Source organism: Vombatus ursinus, unplaced genomic scaffold (genome assembly GCF_900497805.2).
Source record: "Vombatus ursinus unplaced genomic scaffold, bare-nosed wombat genome assembly UNPS02014777.1, whole genome shotgun sequence".
Taxonomy (NCBI): domain Eukaryota; kingdom Metazoa; phylum Chordata; class Mammalia; order Diprotodontia; family Vombatidae; genus Vombatus; species Vombatus ursinus.
The window spans coordinates 1728842-1745896 of NW_020954555.1; the positions used below are offsets into that span (position 1 = coordinate 1728842).

Genomic DNA, 17055 nt, shown 5'->3' on the forward strand with positions numbered 1-17055 from the left:
CTGGAACATCCATCTACCCTCTACCTCTAACTACCAGGTACTGTTCTCCCTCCGGCCTGTCGTTGAGTAACCCTGATCCTATCTTCCTTCCCTTCCTCCCTCCAGTGCCTAAGGTGCATTTTCCTCCCCACTCCCACTCTACTCCTGACACTGCTGACCCCAAGGGTCTCCCTTTAGCCTCTGACCCCAGGATGGACTTTCCTGTACCTCTTCATTAGCTCACCTATGTTGTATTCTCCCTGTGCGGCACACAGGATGTGCTTAATGAATGCTTATTGATTGCTTGATCGCCTGCCCTCCCAGTATCTGTACTTTCCCATCCTCGGACCCTGGGGGTTCTTGCTAGCCCCCTCGGTTTGCTGGCACCAGGATGCTTTGAGCCTTTTCCCCATCCCACCTCCCCAGGGGCTGACCTCAAGGTCCTTGTTTCACACCCAGGTAGTGCACAGGGACCTGAAACCCAGCAACATCCTTTATGTAGACGAGTCTGGGAACCCTGAGAGCATCCGAATCTGTGACTTCGGCTTTGCCAAGCAGCTTCGAGCAGAGAACGGGCTCCTCATGACCCCCTGCTATACCGCCAACTTCGTGGCCCCAGAGGTGAGCAGAGTTCCCATCCCCTTCCCTTTCCCCTTCTGCCCTGGGGTTACCCACAAGGTGGGTGGGTCTGGGTCCTGGGATTGAGGCCCAGTCTGGCCCCTCCCCCTCCTAGGACCTGCTCCTGAGTGTCCTGCTTAATTTAAAAGGACGAGGAGCTTCCACTGAGCTTCCCCGTGTAGCCCCAAGGTCAGTCCCGTCCCTCCTGTGTCCCTGTTCCGTCCTTCCTGTCCTTTCCATGGTGTCGTCTGGAACTCTTCTGTGGTTAACAAATGGGTTATAGAGATTTTGCGTTTGCTCTTTACCTCTTTCAGGTGGATATTTTTATTAAGCCAGGTCAGGTAACCTGGTGAGTCACCTGGACTTAGTCGTCTGTGTCAGTGTTTGCCCGAATAGAACAGAAGCTCCTTGAAAACGGGCTGGTTAACTTTGTCTTTGCATTGCTAGCATCTAGCGCAGCATTTAGTAAATGCTTGTTAAACTGCATGGAATTGAACTCAGTTTCCCCTTCTTTAAAATGAGGGGCTTAGACTGGTTGGTCTCTGAGGCTCTGGATCTATGATCCTGTGACTTTGGACAAGACACCCTTTTCCTCTCTAAGCCTCAGTTTCCCCTTCTGTAAAATGAGGGGGTTGGACTGGATGGTCTCTAAGGTTCCTTCTTGCTCTAAGTCTGATCCCATGACCTGGGTTCAAGTTACATCTCAGACAGTGACTAGCCATGTGACCTCAGGCAAGTCCTTTAGCCTCTTGGCCCAGTTTCCTCTCTGTGGAATGAGGGGGTTGGGCTTCATGGATGCTAAGGTCCTTTCTGGCTCTAAATCTATGATGCTGTGAATTGAACCCAGGAAAAGGCAGGCTGGTGCCCCTGCTTGTACCTGGCATCCCCCGAAGAGGGAATCCTTCCTCCTCCACCATGCACTGGGCCACTTGTCCTGTGGCACCAGGAGGCTGGAGCCCCACGTCAGCTGGAGGCAAGCACGGTGGCATGGGGCAATGCATCCCAGGCTCTGAGAGGCCTCCTCTCTCTGCCTCACAGGGCTGTAGTGAGAAACAAATGAAATAATGTATAGAAACTGCTACGTACACCTTATAGTGCTGTGTAGATGCCAGTATTCATTTGTGAATATTACTCTTCTCCCCAGGTCCTGAGGCGCCAGGGGTATGATGAAGGCTGTGACATCTGGAGCCTGGGTATCCTTCTCTATACCATGCTGGCTGGGTAAGTGGCCCGCCCCACCCTCAGAGGATGGGATCTCTCCTGGATTCCCTCCTCCCAAGACCCCTGAGGAACTAAGCTTCTAGCTTCTCTTCCCCTCCCCCTCCCCCTCCCCCAAAATGGCGCATGAGCCTTTCAAGTGTTTATTTACTGTCAGGGAAAGGGAGGTAATGGAAAGGGCTGGAGAGGTGGCAGAGTGGGCAACACCCAGGATCAGGAGCCAGAAGTTCCCTCTCTGCCAGTTACAACTCATGGGACCTTGGGGCAGGTTGCTTTATCTCTCTGGGCCTCAGTTTCCTCATCTGTAAAATGGGGATAGAAATCCTTGCAACAGCCCAGTGAGTTTGGTAGGAATAGAAACTCTTTGTGAACTCAAAAGCCCCACATAAAAGTCTCTAAATGAGAGGCTTAGTGCACTTTAGAAACCTTAGAGCATTATATATATTGTATGTGGGTATATGTATGCATGTGTGTATATATATGTATATGTATTTTGTATGTATGTATATATAGTGTATATGTATATAATATATATATATATTGTGTATGTATATATTGTGTAGGTGTGTGTATATATGTTTATATGTGTGTGTGTGTATGTGTGTGTGAGTATGTGTTCGGTAGTGTCTGACTTTTCGTGACCCTGTGGACCATACTGTCCATGAGGTTTTCTTTGCAAAGATACTGGAGTGGTTTGGCATTTCCGTCTCCCATGGATTAAGGCAAACAGGATTAAGTGACTTGTCCAGGGTCATACAAGTAGTATGTGTCTGAGGCCAGATTTGAACTGAGGTCTTCCTGACTCCGTGCTCAAGTGTTTTATCCACTGAGCCACCTAGCTGCCATACATATGAACAGACATATATATGTGTACATATACACACATAAATATATGTGTGTGTATGTATACATGTATATGTGTATATATACACACATACATAAATAATGTGTATAAATATATGTTGAAATGTTAGCTATCGCTATTGCTGTTATCTTTACGAAGATGGCGAGAATAAGAAAACCTATGTGGCCCCAACACATAGGATGGGTTGGAGGGGGCAGAGAATGGAGACAGGACAATTTGTTGGACTGCTGAAATGGTCCGGGCAAGACAGGAGTGAGGAGCCCTGGATTTGGCGTCAGGGGAACCAGTGGCAGCTCTCAGCTCTGGCACTTAGCCCTTGGGCAAGCTGCCTCCCAATTCTCAGCCTCAGTTTCCTCATCTATAAAATGAGGGGGTTGGACCAGATGTCTCCAAAGATCTCCTTCAGCTCTAAAAGTCTCTGGCCTTCACCAGTTGCAAAGTTCTTTTTAACTTAATCCTGGCCTTCAGCCCATTGTTCCAGGCTTCCTCTGGCCTAATCATCAACCTGGGCCTGCCCTTCACATTCACTCAGTTCTCTTGCTATGGACATGCTCTTGTCTCCTCCACCCTTGGGGAAAATTTACTGCTTCAGCTCAGTCTCTTGTTATGACTGTAGGAGCCTGTCTTTTTTTTTTTTTTTCAAAAATTTTTAAAAATTCATCTTGAACTTAAATATGTCATGATTTTTTTTAAATAATTAATTTATTTTTAGTTTTCAACATTTACTTCCATAAGATTTTGAGTTTTAAATTTTCTCCCTCTTCCTCTCTTCCCCCTTCCCTAAGACGGCATGCAATTCTATATAGGCTCTACTTATATATTCATATTAAGCATATTTTTCACATTAGTCATGATTTAAAGACGAATTAGAACTAATGGGAGGAAACACAAGAAAGAAGAAACAAAACAAAACAAAACAATAACAAGGAGAGCAAATAGTATGCTTCCATCTGTATTCAGACTCCATAGTTCTTTGTCTAGATGTGGATAGCATTTTCCATCATGAGACTTTTGGAGATGTCTTAGATCCTTGCATTGCTGTGAAAAGCCAAGTCTATCAAAGTCAGTCATCACAAAATGTGGCTGCTACTGTGTACAATGTTCTCCTGCTTCTGCTCACTTCACTCCTCTGCATCAGTTCATACAAGTCTTTCCAGGTTTTTCTGAAGTCAGCCTGTTCATCATTTCTTATAGCCCAATAGTATTCCATTATATTCATATACCACAGCTTGTTTAACCATTCCCCAACTGATGGGCATCCCCTCAATTTCCAATTCTTTGCCACTATGTGATGATTAAAAAGGTTCGAGAGACATAGTTTCTGATAAGGCCAACAAGTTATTAATAAAAGGACAGTCATTAGGCCGTCTTTCTTAGACCAAAGACCGTCATAGAGGCGGGGCAGTTTATATAGTAGATGTTCCGTAAGGGGCTGAGGGTGACATCAGTCAACCTTGGACAGAGTAATTCTGTCTATACTCAAACCACCCACAGCCTTGGGCTATCTAGATCAAAGGATCTGTCTCCTGGAACACAATGGGCTTCCCCATCTTAGATTAAATTCCTTGTAAAGTTGGGTGGGGTCTAACCAAGACCAGGAGAGTCAATTCAATCTCGTTATCATTAATATCCTTCAAGAGATTGAACTTTTTAAAATCAGTAATTTGGAAGAAGGGGACAGCTGAATCTCCCCAAGATATTGGTTATTAATAATCATTTCTCACAAATATATAAAGACAAAAAAAGAACATTTCCATTTACACAGCATCGCCCAAAAAGAGGATTCACTATAAAACCATGAATTTACATTTCACACTATTTACTTTTTTTAAAACTGTATAAGTATTGCTTCTCATTTTCAAAGCTACTCTGCTTTCCATGCTTCCTTCTACATTTTCTTTTGTTCTCTGCTGTGCACTTTTTATATTTTTCCCCTCCCTCCCTCCCTCCATCCCCTACCCTAGAGATGGCTACCATTAGACACATATATGTCTCTATATATATGAAAAACCATACTATGCATCTATTTATCAGTTCTCTTTCTGGAGGCAGATAGCATCTTCCTGCCTGGGTCCTTTGTAATTAATTTCGGTATTTACAACACTCAAAATGACTTAGTCGCTCAAAGTTGTTCTTAAAATAATATTGCTATTACTATATCCAGCATTCTCTTGGTTCTGCTCATTTCGCTCATTATTTCATGCACGTCTTTCCATGTTTTTCTAAAATCAACCTGCTCATCATTTCTTATAGCACAGTAGCATTCCATCACAATCATATACCACGGCTTATTCAGCCGTTCCCCAATTGATGGGCATCCCTTCAATTTCCAGTTCTTTGCCACCACAAAGAGAGCTGCTATAAATATTTTAGAACATATAGGTTCTTTACCTTTTTCCCCTAATCATCTTGGGAAACAGACCTAATAGAGGTATTGCTAGATCAAAGGGTATACACAGTTTAATAACTCTTTGGGCATAGTTCCAGATTGCTCTTCAAAATGGTTGGATCAGTTCATAGTTCCACCAGTGGTGAATTAATGTCCCAATTTATCCATATTCCCTCCAACATTTGCTGTTTCCCCCTGCTATCATTTTAGCCAGTCTGAGAGGTATAAAGTGACACCTCAAAGCTGTTTTACTTTGCATTTCTGTAATCAGTGATTTAGAGCATTTTTTTCATCTGAGTATAAATTGTTTTAATTTCTTCATTGGAAAACTGTTCATATCCTCTGACCATTTATCAGTTGGGCAATGAATCATATTTTTATAGATTTCACAAAGTTTTTTTATATATTTGAGATACGAGAACTTTAGCTGAGAAATTGTCTACAAAATTTCCCCCTCCCCCAATTTTCTGCTTTCCTTTTGATCTTGGCTACATTGGTTTTAGACAAAAACTTCTTAATTTAATGTAATCAAAATTATCCATTTTATCCCTCATAATGTTCTCTATCTCTTGTTTATTCACAAATTGTTCACCTGTCCATAAGTCTGATAGGTAAATATGTTCCATGTTTTTCTAATTTTCTTGTGATATCTCCTTTTATATCTAAGTCATGTGTCCATTTTGACCTTATCTTGGTAAATGTTGTAAAATATTGGTCTATGCCCACTTTCTGCCAGGCTGCTTTCCTGCTTTCCCAACAATTTTTACCAAGTAATGAATTCTTATCCCCAAAACTTAAGTCTTTACACTTGTCAAACACAAGGTTACTAATACTCATTTACTGCTATATATTGTATGTCTGCTCTGTTCCACTAATCTACCTTTCTATTTCTTAGCCAATACCAGATAGTTTTGATAATTAGTGTCTCATAATATAGTTTAAGGTCTGGTACTGCTAAACCTCTTTCCTTTACATTTTTTATTAGTTCCTTTGATGTTCTTGACATTTTGTTCTAATAAATGAATTTTATTATTTTTTTCTAACTCAGTAAAATAATTTTTGGCAATTTAATTGGGATGGCATTGAATAAATATGTTAATTTAGTTAAGATTATCATTTTTATTATATTGGCCCTGCCTACTCTTGAACAATTCATATTTCTCCAATTATTTAGATCTGATTTTATTTGTATAATTTTGTTCATATACTTCCTGGGTTTGTTTTGGCAGGTATACTCCCAGGTATTTTATACTGTCTAGACAAGTGTTATTTTAAATAGGGGTATCTCTTCTTACAGGGTTTTGTTGGTGATATATAGGAATGCTGATGATCTACTTTGCTAAAATTATTGTTTCAACTAACTTTTTAGTTGAATCTTTAGGATTTTCCAAAAATATAATCATATCATCTGCAAAAAGAGATAGTTTTATAACCTTGTTGCCTATTCTGATTCCTTCTAATTCTTTTTCTTCTCTTATTGCTATTGCTAGGATTTCCAGTACAATATTGAATAATATTGGTGACTGTGGGCATCCTTGTTTCACCCCTAATCTTACTGGGAAGGCTTCTAGCTTATCTCCATTACACATAATGCTTGTGGATGATTTTAGGTAAATGCTTCATATCAATTCAAGGAAAAATCCATCTATGTCTGTTCTTTGGGAGCCCAAGTCTTAATCAATTAACCATTTATGAAGCTCCTGCTGTGCGCAGGCAAAGGTGGAACAGAACCTGCCCTCTAAGGAGTTTACATGCTAACATAAGACAACAACAACAACAACACACACATACACACACACATATACAATGTCCCAAAAGTCATAATGTAGTTTTAAGTTTTAAAAGTTTAAATATTAATCTTTAATAGCTTAGACCATACATATTAATATTACACGTACACATTAAGCTTTAATATCTTAAAATTACACTGAGGCTTTTGGGACACTGTGTGTGTGTGTGTGTGTGTACACACACACTGGGACACAGTATATACACAATGATTAGAAGGTAGTTGGAAGTCCTTCCATCCTCAAAATCCTGCCCCCTTCCTCCCTCTCCTGAGATTATTCTCAAGACAGCTCCCCCTGTGCCCCTGCCTCTGACACAGATGGCCGTATGACCCTGGAGAAGTCACTTACACTTGGTGCCATGGGCATTTCTTTCAGACTAAGCTGCAGATGACTTCATGTGTATCATCGATATCTTATTGCTTGCCTCCCAAAGGGAGCATATCTGCTGCCCCCATCAGTACCTAGCTGGTGCCCAGAGTTCTTGTCTCTGGGATTTCAGGCCTTAGCTCTTCCCCTCCCCTTCTCTGGACATCTTTGTGCTCTGCCCCACCCTTCCTTCCTCTCTCCCCTTGAGCCACCCCTCCGGTCTGCCTGGGCCTCTTGGAATCAAGTCCATCAGCAGGTCTGGCCCATGGTGTGTGAGGTCCTTTTCTACCCAGACCCAGCGGGTCTCAGGACTTTCCGTCTTACAAACAAGAGACAGAATGATGAGAAGTATACTGACTTTTTTTCCCTCCAGATACACTCCCTTTGCCAATGGTCCTAGTGATACCCCAGAGGAGATCCTGACTCGGATTGGGGGAGGAAAATTCACTCTCAGTGGTGGAAACTGGAACATGATTTCAGAAACAGCCAAGGTGAGGCCGTGGGGCCCAAAGCAGCGTTGGCTATGGCCTCGGGGAGGCCCGGTGCTGGTCCATCCGGCGGCAGCTGGAAAGCCTGTATTAAACTTTCCTCGGGACCAGGCATAGTGCCAATCCCTGGAGATACACAGAAAGGCGAAACAGGTCCTTTCACTTCGAGTCCCCATTCTAATGGTGGAAACAACACGTAAGTCATTAGGTTCAAACAAAATATATTCCAAGTAGATGGAAGGTGGTCTCAGGGGGAAGGCACTAGCAGCAGGGTCTTTTTAGGAAGAGAAAAGCAAGCCTTCCCCTGCCTTACTTCTCCCATTGCGGTGACAAGCCAGACATCCTATTTGTGCCCCCCCTCTTCCTTCCGGGGCTGCCCTGCTGAAATCGTGGCTGTGTGGTAGCAGCCGCCCTGCGAATGGGGGCAGTTTCCAAGTCATTCCCCCTGGAGTGCTTGGTCCCTGACCCTGACTCCCTTGGGAGAGCTGGTCTTGGGTGTGGGCACTGGGCTTTCCCTGCTCACACCGGCTCTTTCTCCTTCTGGCCCCTCCAGGATCTGGTGTCCAAGATGCTCCACGTGGACCCCCACCGGCGCCTGACCGCCAACCAGGTTCTCCAGCACCCGTGGGTCATGCACAAGGACAAGCTCCCTCGGAGCCGGCTGTCCCATCAGGACGTGACGCTAGTAAAGGTGAGGCGGCCCTCCAAGATGCTCCTGCATCCATACACTCCTCCCCTGACCTTGGACACCAGAGAGCCTGGGAGCAGGGGCAGAACCCACATCATCCCTGGTCCCTGCTCTGTCCAAGACCTGGGTGTTGTGGGCAAGTGTTGGAGCTGGGCCTGTGATTTCACTGCTGCAGAGAAATCAGCTTCTGCTACTGCCCACTTTTCCATTCAATCCTGGTTCTCCACAGTACCCCTGGCCTGTGTGGGAGCAAGCAGCGCTGTATTCTCACACACGCTTATCAACATGGGGAGCTGCCTTCCACCAACCAGGCCAGCTCTCTGTCCTCCCAGGGAAAATCCCTCAGCCAATATGGTTTGACATTTCCTCTCCAACTTAAGTCTTTTTTTTAATTATTTGTTTATTTTTTAGGCAATTGGGGTTAAGTGACTTGCCCACGGTCACACAGCTAGTAGGTGTCAAGTGTTTGGTCTGAGGTCAGATTTGAACTCAGGTCCTCCTGACTTCAGGGCCTGTGCTCTATCCACTGCGCCACCTAGCTGCCCCCTTAAGTCTTTCTTAAAACACATATTTTTATTTACTTTGTTAACTATTTCCCAATTACATGTAAAAAATTCTTAACATTCATTTTTTAAAATTCTGAGTTCCAAATTCTCTCTGTCCCTTCCTTTGAGAAGGAAGCAATATGCTCTCAGTTTTACGTGTGAAATCAGCTGCAGCTTCCTCTGAAAGAGCTGCCTAGGGCACTGAGAGTGTAAGTGACTTCCCCAGGGTCACGCAGCCTGTCAGAGTCAGAGGCAGGGCTTGATCCCCAGGCCTTGCATAGCTCTACACCAGGCCCTGGGTAGCATGCAGTAGAAATGGAAGATTACCACCTTCACTTTTGAGAGCTTCCCAACAAAGGGGACGTGTGGTCCCTGACAGAAAAGGAGGGATTTATTAAGCGCCTACTACATGCCAATTGCTGTGCTAAGCACTTTACAAACATTATTTTATTTGATCCCCACAGCAACCCTGGGAGGTAGGTGCTGCCATTGTCCCCTCTTTACAGTTGAGAAAACTGAGACAAACGGCCCCGAGGGCAGATTTGAACTCGGGTCTTCCTGACTCCAGGCCCAGCACTCTATGCACTGTGGTGCCACCTAGCGGCCTCTGAAGTGCTGTGTGAATTATAGCCAGAAAACGTGGTCAGAGCACGTCGGATCTCTGAGGCTGCTCGGTCCAGTTCCTTCATTTTATAGGGGAGGAAGAAGGAGCTCACTGTAAGTGGCCTAGCCAGCATCTGAACCCAGGGCCTTGGCGACTCCTCCCGAGGGTGTGGGTGTGGGCGTGTGCTTATGACAGCCCAGCTCTATGGCCCAGGCACAAGAAGGCAGCGCCGATTAGGGCAGAAGAGGGGGCCAGTGAGAGTCACCTCTACTCAGCAGGGCAGTGTAGTGTAGTTAAGGCTAGTCAAGGTCAGGAAGCCCTGAGTTCAAATCCAGTCTCTGACCCTGCCCACGTGTCTTTGGGCATGGGCATGTCTTCCTATAGTGCCTCAGGTGACTCCCCAGCACAAGGCTCCTTGATCCCCTGGGGACAGCTGGGCCCCAGGCACTATCGCTGGCCTGGCCAGTCGGAGGCCCTTCTTGTGCCTTCTCCAGGCCGGGGGCCCCAGAGGAAGCAGGACTGCTTGGAGCCCTGGGCTCATCTATAGACTCAGCTGAGAAGCCATCGTCTTGAGGAATTAGAGCCACCCCTTGATAGAATGGGAGCTCCTCGAGGGCAGGCCCGGTTTCCTCGCTGTCCTTGTATCCCCAGTGCCCGACACATCCTAGGCACTTGATAATTGCTTTAATCTGGGTTAATCTTGTCTCCTGCTCCTTCCCCGCACAGGGCGCCATGGCCGCCACCTACTCCGCACTGAGCAGTTCCAAGCCCACCCCGCAGCTCAAGCCTATTGAGACTTCCATCCTGGCCCAGCGCCGTGTGAAGAAGCTGCCTTCCACCACTCTGTGAAGTGTGGGAGAGCACGTCGCAGGCCGTGGGCCGTGCTGTCGCCATCCACTCTGCACTTAATCTGCCTGGGCAGACACCTGGGAGCCAGCCAGGTGGGAGCTCCCGGCAAGCAGCTGGCACAGATGGGATGGGCTCCCCTGGAGGATGGGGGAGGGAGGACTGCAAGTGCCTTTCTGCTCCCAAAGCACGGACCATTCTTGGCCGGGACTTTCCTGACTGGGATCAATCACTGCACAAACTCCTTTTTTACAAAAGAAAGACGGGGGGGGGGGGGGGGGGGGGGGGGGGGGGGGGGTGGCGATCAATTCTTTTTGCCAGGATCTGTTTGTCGGAAGGAGGAATATTAACTATTCACTGAAGGAGGGCCACGAAGCCAGAAGGGAAGGGACCCTCCATCTCTGGGGAAGAGCTCAGGCTCTGTTTCTGGGCCTTGTACTCGTCAGACTAGGCTGGGGCGTGGATGTCTGTCTTTGGTGCTTCTGAGATTTGAGGGTCCTGCTCCCTGGACACCCTCTCCGGACTCCCTCTCCACTCCAGAGGCGAAGGCCTTCCAGCTGGCCGTGTTCACGTCAGTGCCCTCGGCCTTGCAATAAAAGGATTCTTTCCCCAGGATCCTCTTGGGCCCAGCTTCAAGAAAGGTTACTGAGCTGTTTCTGTGGCCAGTGGAGCCAGAAGCAGCCCAGCTTATGGCTGGCTTTTTCCCAGCTGAACAATTAAAATGCAGGCTCAAGCCCTCCACCCACCCCGCCCCACCACCTGCCAGACCAGGTGCCAGGGTCATGAAAGCACTTTTTGAATGACTTGAGATTCACCACTGGACAGAACTCCCTAGAGCCAAACATAATTCTGAGTATATGTTGGGCTTACAGAAGGGGAGGGAGAGAGTTTGGGGTTTGTTTTTGTCTTCTTTTTTTAAATTGTTCCTTGGCTGGTTACTCAGGGTTCATCTGTCTGTAAGCTTTCTAATAAACTTATTTCTGAGTTGAGAGAATTTCTCTGACACTTCTTCCCGTGACTCCACCGACGGGTCCTTCTTCTGTGCTAGTCAACCACTTCATTCTCCCAACAAACGTCATTGGATTTTGAATTCTCTATGCCAGTGATGCTTTTAGAAATGAGCCTGAGATGTGGTATCTAAAGTAGCTGCACCTCTCTGGTGGTGCTTTCTTAAAGTTATTTGTCTTTTGACAAGTATTTTTCCTCCTTGGTGAAAGGGGGAAGAGAAAAAGAAGGCACAATTGATAAAGAGTATTGGACTTGAAGTCAGGAAGACTTGAGTTCGAATCCTGCCACAGACAGTAGATGTGTGACCCTGGACCAGTCACTTAACTTCTCTCTCCCTCAGTTTTCTCAACTGTAAAATGGGGATAATAATAGCCTATACTTCCCAGGGTTGTTGTGAGGGTCAGATGAGAGAGCACATATAAGGTACTTTTCAAACCTTAAGTACTATTATTATGAAGAAGCAGAGAGCCTGGAATACAGTATTCTAGAAGGCAAGGGATCTAGGCTTACGGCCAAGAACAACTTATCCAGAAGAACTGAGTATAATCCTGCAGGGGGAAAAGATGGATCTTTAATGAAATAGAAGACTTCCTGATGAAAGAAGAGGGAGGAAAATCATGTGTGATCCTGACCATGAATTCTTTCTTTCTGGCTACTTGCAGTATTTCTTTTTTCTTTTACTTATTTATTTGGGCAATTGGGGTTAAGTGACTTGCCCAGGGTCACACAGCTAGCAAGTGTCAAGTGTTTGGTCTGAGGCCAGATTTGAACTCAGGTCCTCCAGACTTCAGGGCCGGTGCTCTATCCACTGCACCACCTAGCTGTTCCTTACTTGCAGTATTTCTTCTTTGACCTGGAAGCTCTAGAGTTTGGCTGTGATGTTCCTGGGAGTTTTCACTTTGTAATTTACATCAAGAGAAGACCAGAGGATTCTCTTTCCGGTGCCCTCTGGTTTTAAGATATATAGGTAGTTTTCTTTTAAGACTTCTTGAAGTAGGATGTCTAGGCTTTTTGTTTTTTTGTCAAAAAATACAAATTGGCAGTTTTCAGGGGAAGAAATCCAAATGACCAAAAATTATATTTTCAGAATGCTATAAATTAGTAATTAGAGAAATGCAAATTAAAACAACTCTAAGGTACCACCACTTACCCATCAGATTGGCAAAGTTGAACTTTTGTTCAATAGCAAATGCTGGAAGAGCTGTGGGAAAGCAGGTAAACTGATGCATTGTTGATGGAGTTGTGAACTGATCCAACCATTCTGGAAATTTGGAATTATGCTCCCAAAACAATTAAATTGTAGACACCCTTTGACCCGGTGATACTGCTATTATGTCTACATCCACAAAAGATCAAAGAAAGAGGGAAAAAATACGTGTACAAAATATTTATAGCATGTTTTCATGGTGACAAAGAACTGGAAATTAAGAGTATACATCATTGAATAATGGTTTAAAAAGTTAAAGACATATGAATGTGATGGAATACTTTTGTAATAAAGGGAATGGTTTCAGAGAAACCTGGGAAGACTTGTACGAACTGATGCAAAGTGAAGTGAGCAGAACAAGGAGAACAATTTATAAAATAGCAACAGTATTTTGAAGACAAACAACTTTGAAAGACTTAGGAACTCTCATCAGCACAAATGACCAACCACAATTCCAGAGGACCCGTGATAAACAGTGCAGCTAGGTGGCGCCATAGTGCCTAGAGTCCTGAGCCTGGAGTCAGGAAGACTCATTTTCCTGAGTTCAAATCTGACCTCAGACACTAACTAGATGTGTGACCCTTCACCCTGTTTGCCTCAGTTCCCTTATCTGTAAAATAAGTTGGAGAAGGAAATGGCAAATCGCTCCAGTATCTTTGAAAGGAAAACACCAAATGGGGTCACAAAGAGCTGGACACAGCTGAAAAATGACTGAACAACTGAACATGATAAAACATTCTGCCCACCTTCAGACAGAGAGTGCAGGACTCAGTGCAGACTGATGTATATATTTTTTGGACATGGTCAACGTGGGAATTTGTTTTGCTTGACTATACATGTTTATAATGAGAGTTTATTTTTTCCCTCTTGCTTTTTCAGTGAGAGAGGGGAGGTGGAAGGGAGAGAATATCAACCTGAAAATAAAACGTAATTATTTATTTTTTTTACCCATTACAAAGATGTATAGTCTATCATAACAAATTCCCCCATTGGCCATGTTAGCTGCCTCTAACATAAAACAAGCCCCCATGACAGTGGAAAGGTGGGGATCTGAACTTGTGGGTAGGGAGGAAGGAAGGTAAAGTAGCTTCCTACTTAACTCATTATTTTTGCTAAGCAGGTATACTGATAAAAGACAGTGAATGTTCATGTTCTAAAACATAATCCCAGATGCCCCACCCTAGTTGTGGCTCTGTTCACAATAATCACTTCTGGAGTTCTTCACAACAAACCTGTGGGGTGTGCAGGACAAGTATCATTATTATTCCCTTTTTACAGATGAGGAAACTGCAGGGGCAGTGACCATAAAGTTAGATCAATCAGTCAATCAATAAACATTTAGGGGCAGCTAGGTGGCGTAGTAGATAGAGCACCAGCCCTGGAGTCAGGAGGACTGGAGTTCAAATCTGGCCTCAGACACTTACAAGCTGTGTGACCTTGGGCAAGTCACTTAACCCTGATTGTCTCCCCAAAAAGGCATTTATTAAATGCTTCCTGTATGCCAGGGGAGCTTCTATCCTATTGGAAGAGACCTCATGTACATAAACAAGTTATATGCAAAATAAATACAAAACAAATTCAGGGAGAAGGAAAGACCCTAATAGCTTCATACAGAAGGGACCATTTGAGCAGAGTTCTTAAGAGGCAGAGGTTAAAGGTTCTGGGCATGGGACACAGTCAGCTGAAAAGCCCAGAGATGGGAAGGCGGAGGGTTTTGTATGATTGATAATAATAATAATAATAATAATAAAGAGACCAATTTGGCCATAAATAGGGTGCAGGCAGAGGATTAATGTAAAGGGTATCCCCAATGTCTTAATACAGTTTTATTCCTTAATCGTTTAAAACCCTGTATAACTGAGATGGAAAGGCAGTCTAGGGACAGGTTGTGAAGGGCTTTAAAAGCTAAAAAGAGTAGCTTATATTTGATCCTGGAGACCATAAGAAGCCATTGGAGTTTATTGAATTGTCACTTGGTCAGTCCATAAACATTTATTAAATGCCTACTATGGATCAGGAGACAGAGAAAGGCAAAAGCTGTTCCCTGCCCCCAAGGAGCTCACAATCTAATGGGGGACGCATGCAAACAAGTAGGTGCAAATGTGCTACAGACAGGAGGAACTGGAAATAGCAGAAAGAAGGCTAGAATCAGGACAGATTGGGGAAGGGCTGCCTGTAGGAGCTGGGAGGCAGAGATGGGAGGGAGAGCATTCCAGGCATGGGAGGAAGCCAGGGAGAATGCCTGGAGTCTGGAGATGGAGGGTCTTGTTTGTGGAACAGCCAGGAGGCCGGTGTCACTGAACTGGAAAGTAAGGGAGGGCGTGAGGTATAAGAAGACTAAAGAGATGGGGAGAAGGGGAGGTTAGGAAGGGCTTTCAATGCAAACCAGGGTTTTAGAAATGATCCTGAAGGTATGAAGGAACCATGGAAGTTTATTGAGTAGGGGGATGACGTGGCCAGACCTGTGCTTTAGGAAATGACTTGAACATGGTCAGATGGCCAATAAGTCTCATAGTATTTAGACGGGAAGTCAGTCAGTCAACAAGCATTTATTAGATGCGTTGTTGTTGAGTCATTTTTCAGTTGTATCTGACTCTTCGTGACCCCATTTGGGGTTTTCTTGGCAAAGATACTGGAGTGGTTTGCCATTTCCTTCTCCAGCTCATTTTACAGATGAGGAAACTGAGGGTGAAGTGACTTGCCCAGGGTCACACAGCTAGTAAGTGTATGTGGGCAGATTTGAACCCAAGATGCTATCTATGCACACTGGCACCACTTAGCTGCCTTTCTCCCTCCTGCTCCCCTCCTTGTCCTCCATAGAATACAATTCCATTTCTGTAGTCATTTCTGGAGGAAAAGCATCCAGTGAAGGTTTACAGAGTTGATGGAGGGCCCCAGTTCCTGCAGGGAAGGAGAGAGCTGACCCATGCCCTCTTCCCTCATCCCAAATAACCACTCCTATTTTAGAGCTCCTGGGGTATAGGGTCCAAAGTGTGTCTGTTTCTTCATTGGTGAAACGGAGAGAAAATCCCAGCCCTGAGTCCCTCCCAGGGTAACTGAAGAGGTCCTTGAGTTGGAGAAAGAAGTGCACCAATGTAGGAAGGAGCTGGAGATGTTTGCAAGCGTGCTGCTGAAAGGTCTCAGTTTCCCCATTTGTCAAAGGAGGATAATATACCTGTTGTTGTGAGGATTGAAAACCAGACTAGATGTGGAAGTGCTTTCATGGGAGGTAACCCAGGAAATTCCCACCCAAGGTACTAGACCTAGAAAATTCTCTTTTTAGTCTTAGTCCAGCTTTTTGTTTTGTTTTGTTTTGACCATGGGAAAACAAGCAAGTAAGATATTGATTGGTCCCAAACCTTCATCAAAAGTCACCACCCCCAGAGCCAGGGGAGCACCCCACCCCATCATTCACTAGCTCTGGGACCAGACATGTCACAACCTCTGAGTTTCAGGTCCCTTATCTGCAAAATGGTAATAGAAGCATTGGCACCATCTACCTCTCCACATTGGTATGAGGATCAGGGAAGATAATGGAGGTGTGCTTTACAACCACAGAGGGAGCAGCATGATGTAAAGATAATAATTGTTGTTGTTTGTCCTTCATTTTCAAAAAGGACTAATGACCTCATGGGGTGATGTCTTGACTTGCTTGTGAATCGGATTTAAGTGAGGCAGAGATGCCCAAAGTCATCAGCCTCACTCTCTCTTCCAGAGCCATGAAAGTCCAGTGGGAGGACCAAAGTCAGGATGACTGGGCTGGCCTGGGATGCAGTGGATGCCTTGGCGTCTTCCATGTCTGACCAAGCCCTAAGCGCTCCACAGCACCTGCTTCAGCCGCTGTCGTGGCCGCTGGAACAAGTTGTTCTTAGCCACTCATTCTACCTTGGAAAGTCTTCACATGCCTGGGGTAGACATGCCCCTAACTCACCGAAGGGCTTGAGGCCTGTAGGTTACCCTTGACCTGGTTTAGCCCATCTGCCCAGATGGTTTGCTGGGGTGTGGTCACTGTACATGCTACAGTTCCCTGCTCCAATAGTAATACTATCTAACATTTATATAGTGAATTAAGGCTTGCAGAGCACTTTATATGTCATTTCACTTGATTCTCACAACAACTCTGAGATATAGATGAAATTATAGACTCCATTTTACAGATGAGGAAACTGAGGTTGAGAAGTGAAGTGGCCTGTCCCGGGTCACAAAGCTAATAAGTATCACCATCCTGTCCCCCAGTCTAGCACTCTATCCACTGTGCCACCTAGCTGTAGAGGATAGAGGGTCAGCCTCAAAGCCAAGAAGACCAGGCTTCTAGTGCTACCTCCAGCCTCTAGTGACTGTGTGACCTCGGGCAAGTCACAACTTCTGAAGGTGTCCAAACAAACCTCCAAGACTATAAACCCCAGAGATGGACCTTTGTGCCCAGGGAGAAGGGATTTCCTCA

The 17055-nt window shown here is 45.1% G+C and overlaps 1 protein-coding gene across 3 annotated transcripts in view; it reads left to right on the plus strand.

Moving 5' to 3' along the window:
* The window catches only part of RPS6KA1 (ribosomal protein S6 kinase A1), a 66225-nt gene extending 55566 nt beyond the window's left edge, over positions 1-10659 (plus strand). For all 3 annotated transcript variants that reach the window (XM_027864885.1, XM_027864887.1, XM_027864886.1), the window contains 5 exons: positions 439-600; positions 1742-1818; positions 7599-7716; positions 8267-8404; positions 10277-10659. In XM_027864885.1, the coding sequence (XP_027720686.1) occupies positions 439-600; positions 1742-1818; positions 7599-7716; positions 8267-8404; positions 10277-10399 (618 nt within the window). In that variant the 3' untranslated portion in view covers positions 10400-10659. The remainder of the gene's footprint in view (positions 1-438; positions 601-1741; positions 1819-7598; positions 7717-8266; positions 8405-10276) is intronic.
* The last annotated feature ends 6396 nt before the right edge of the window (positions 10660-17055 follow it).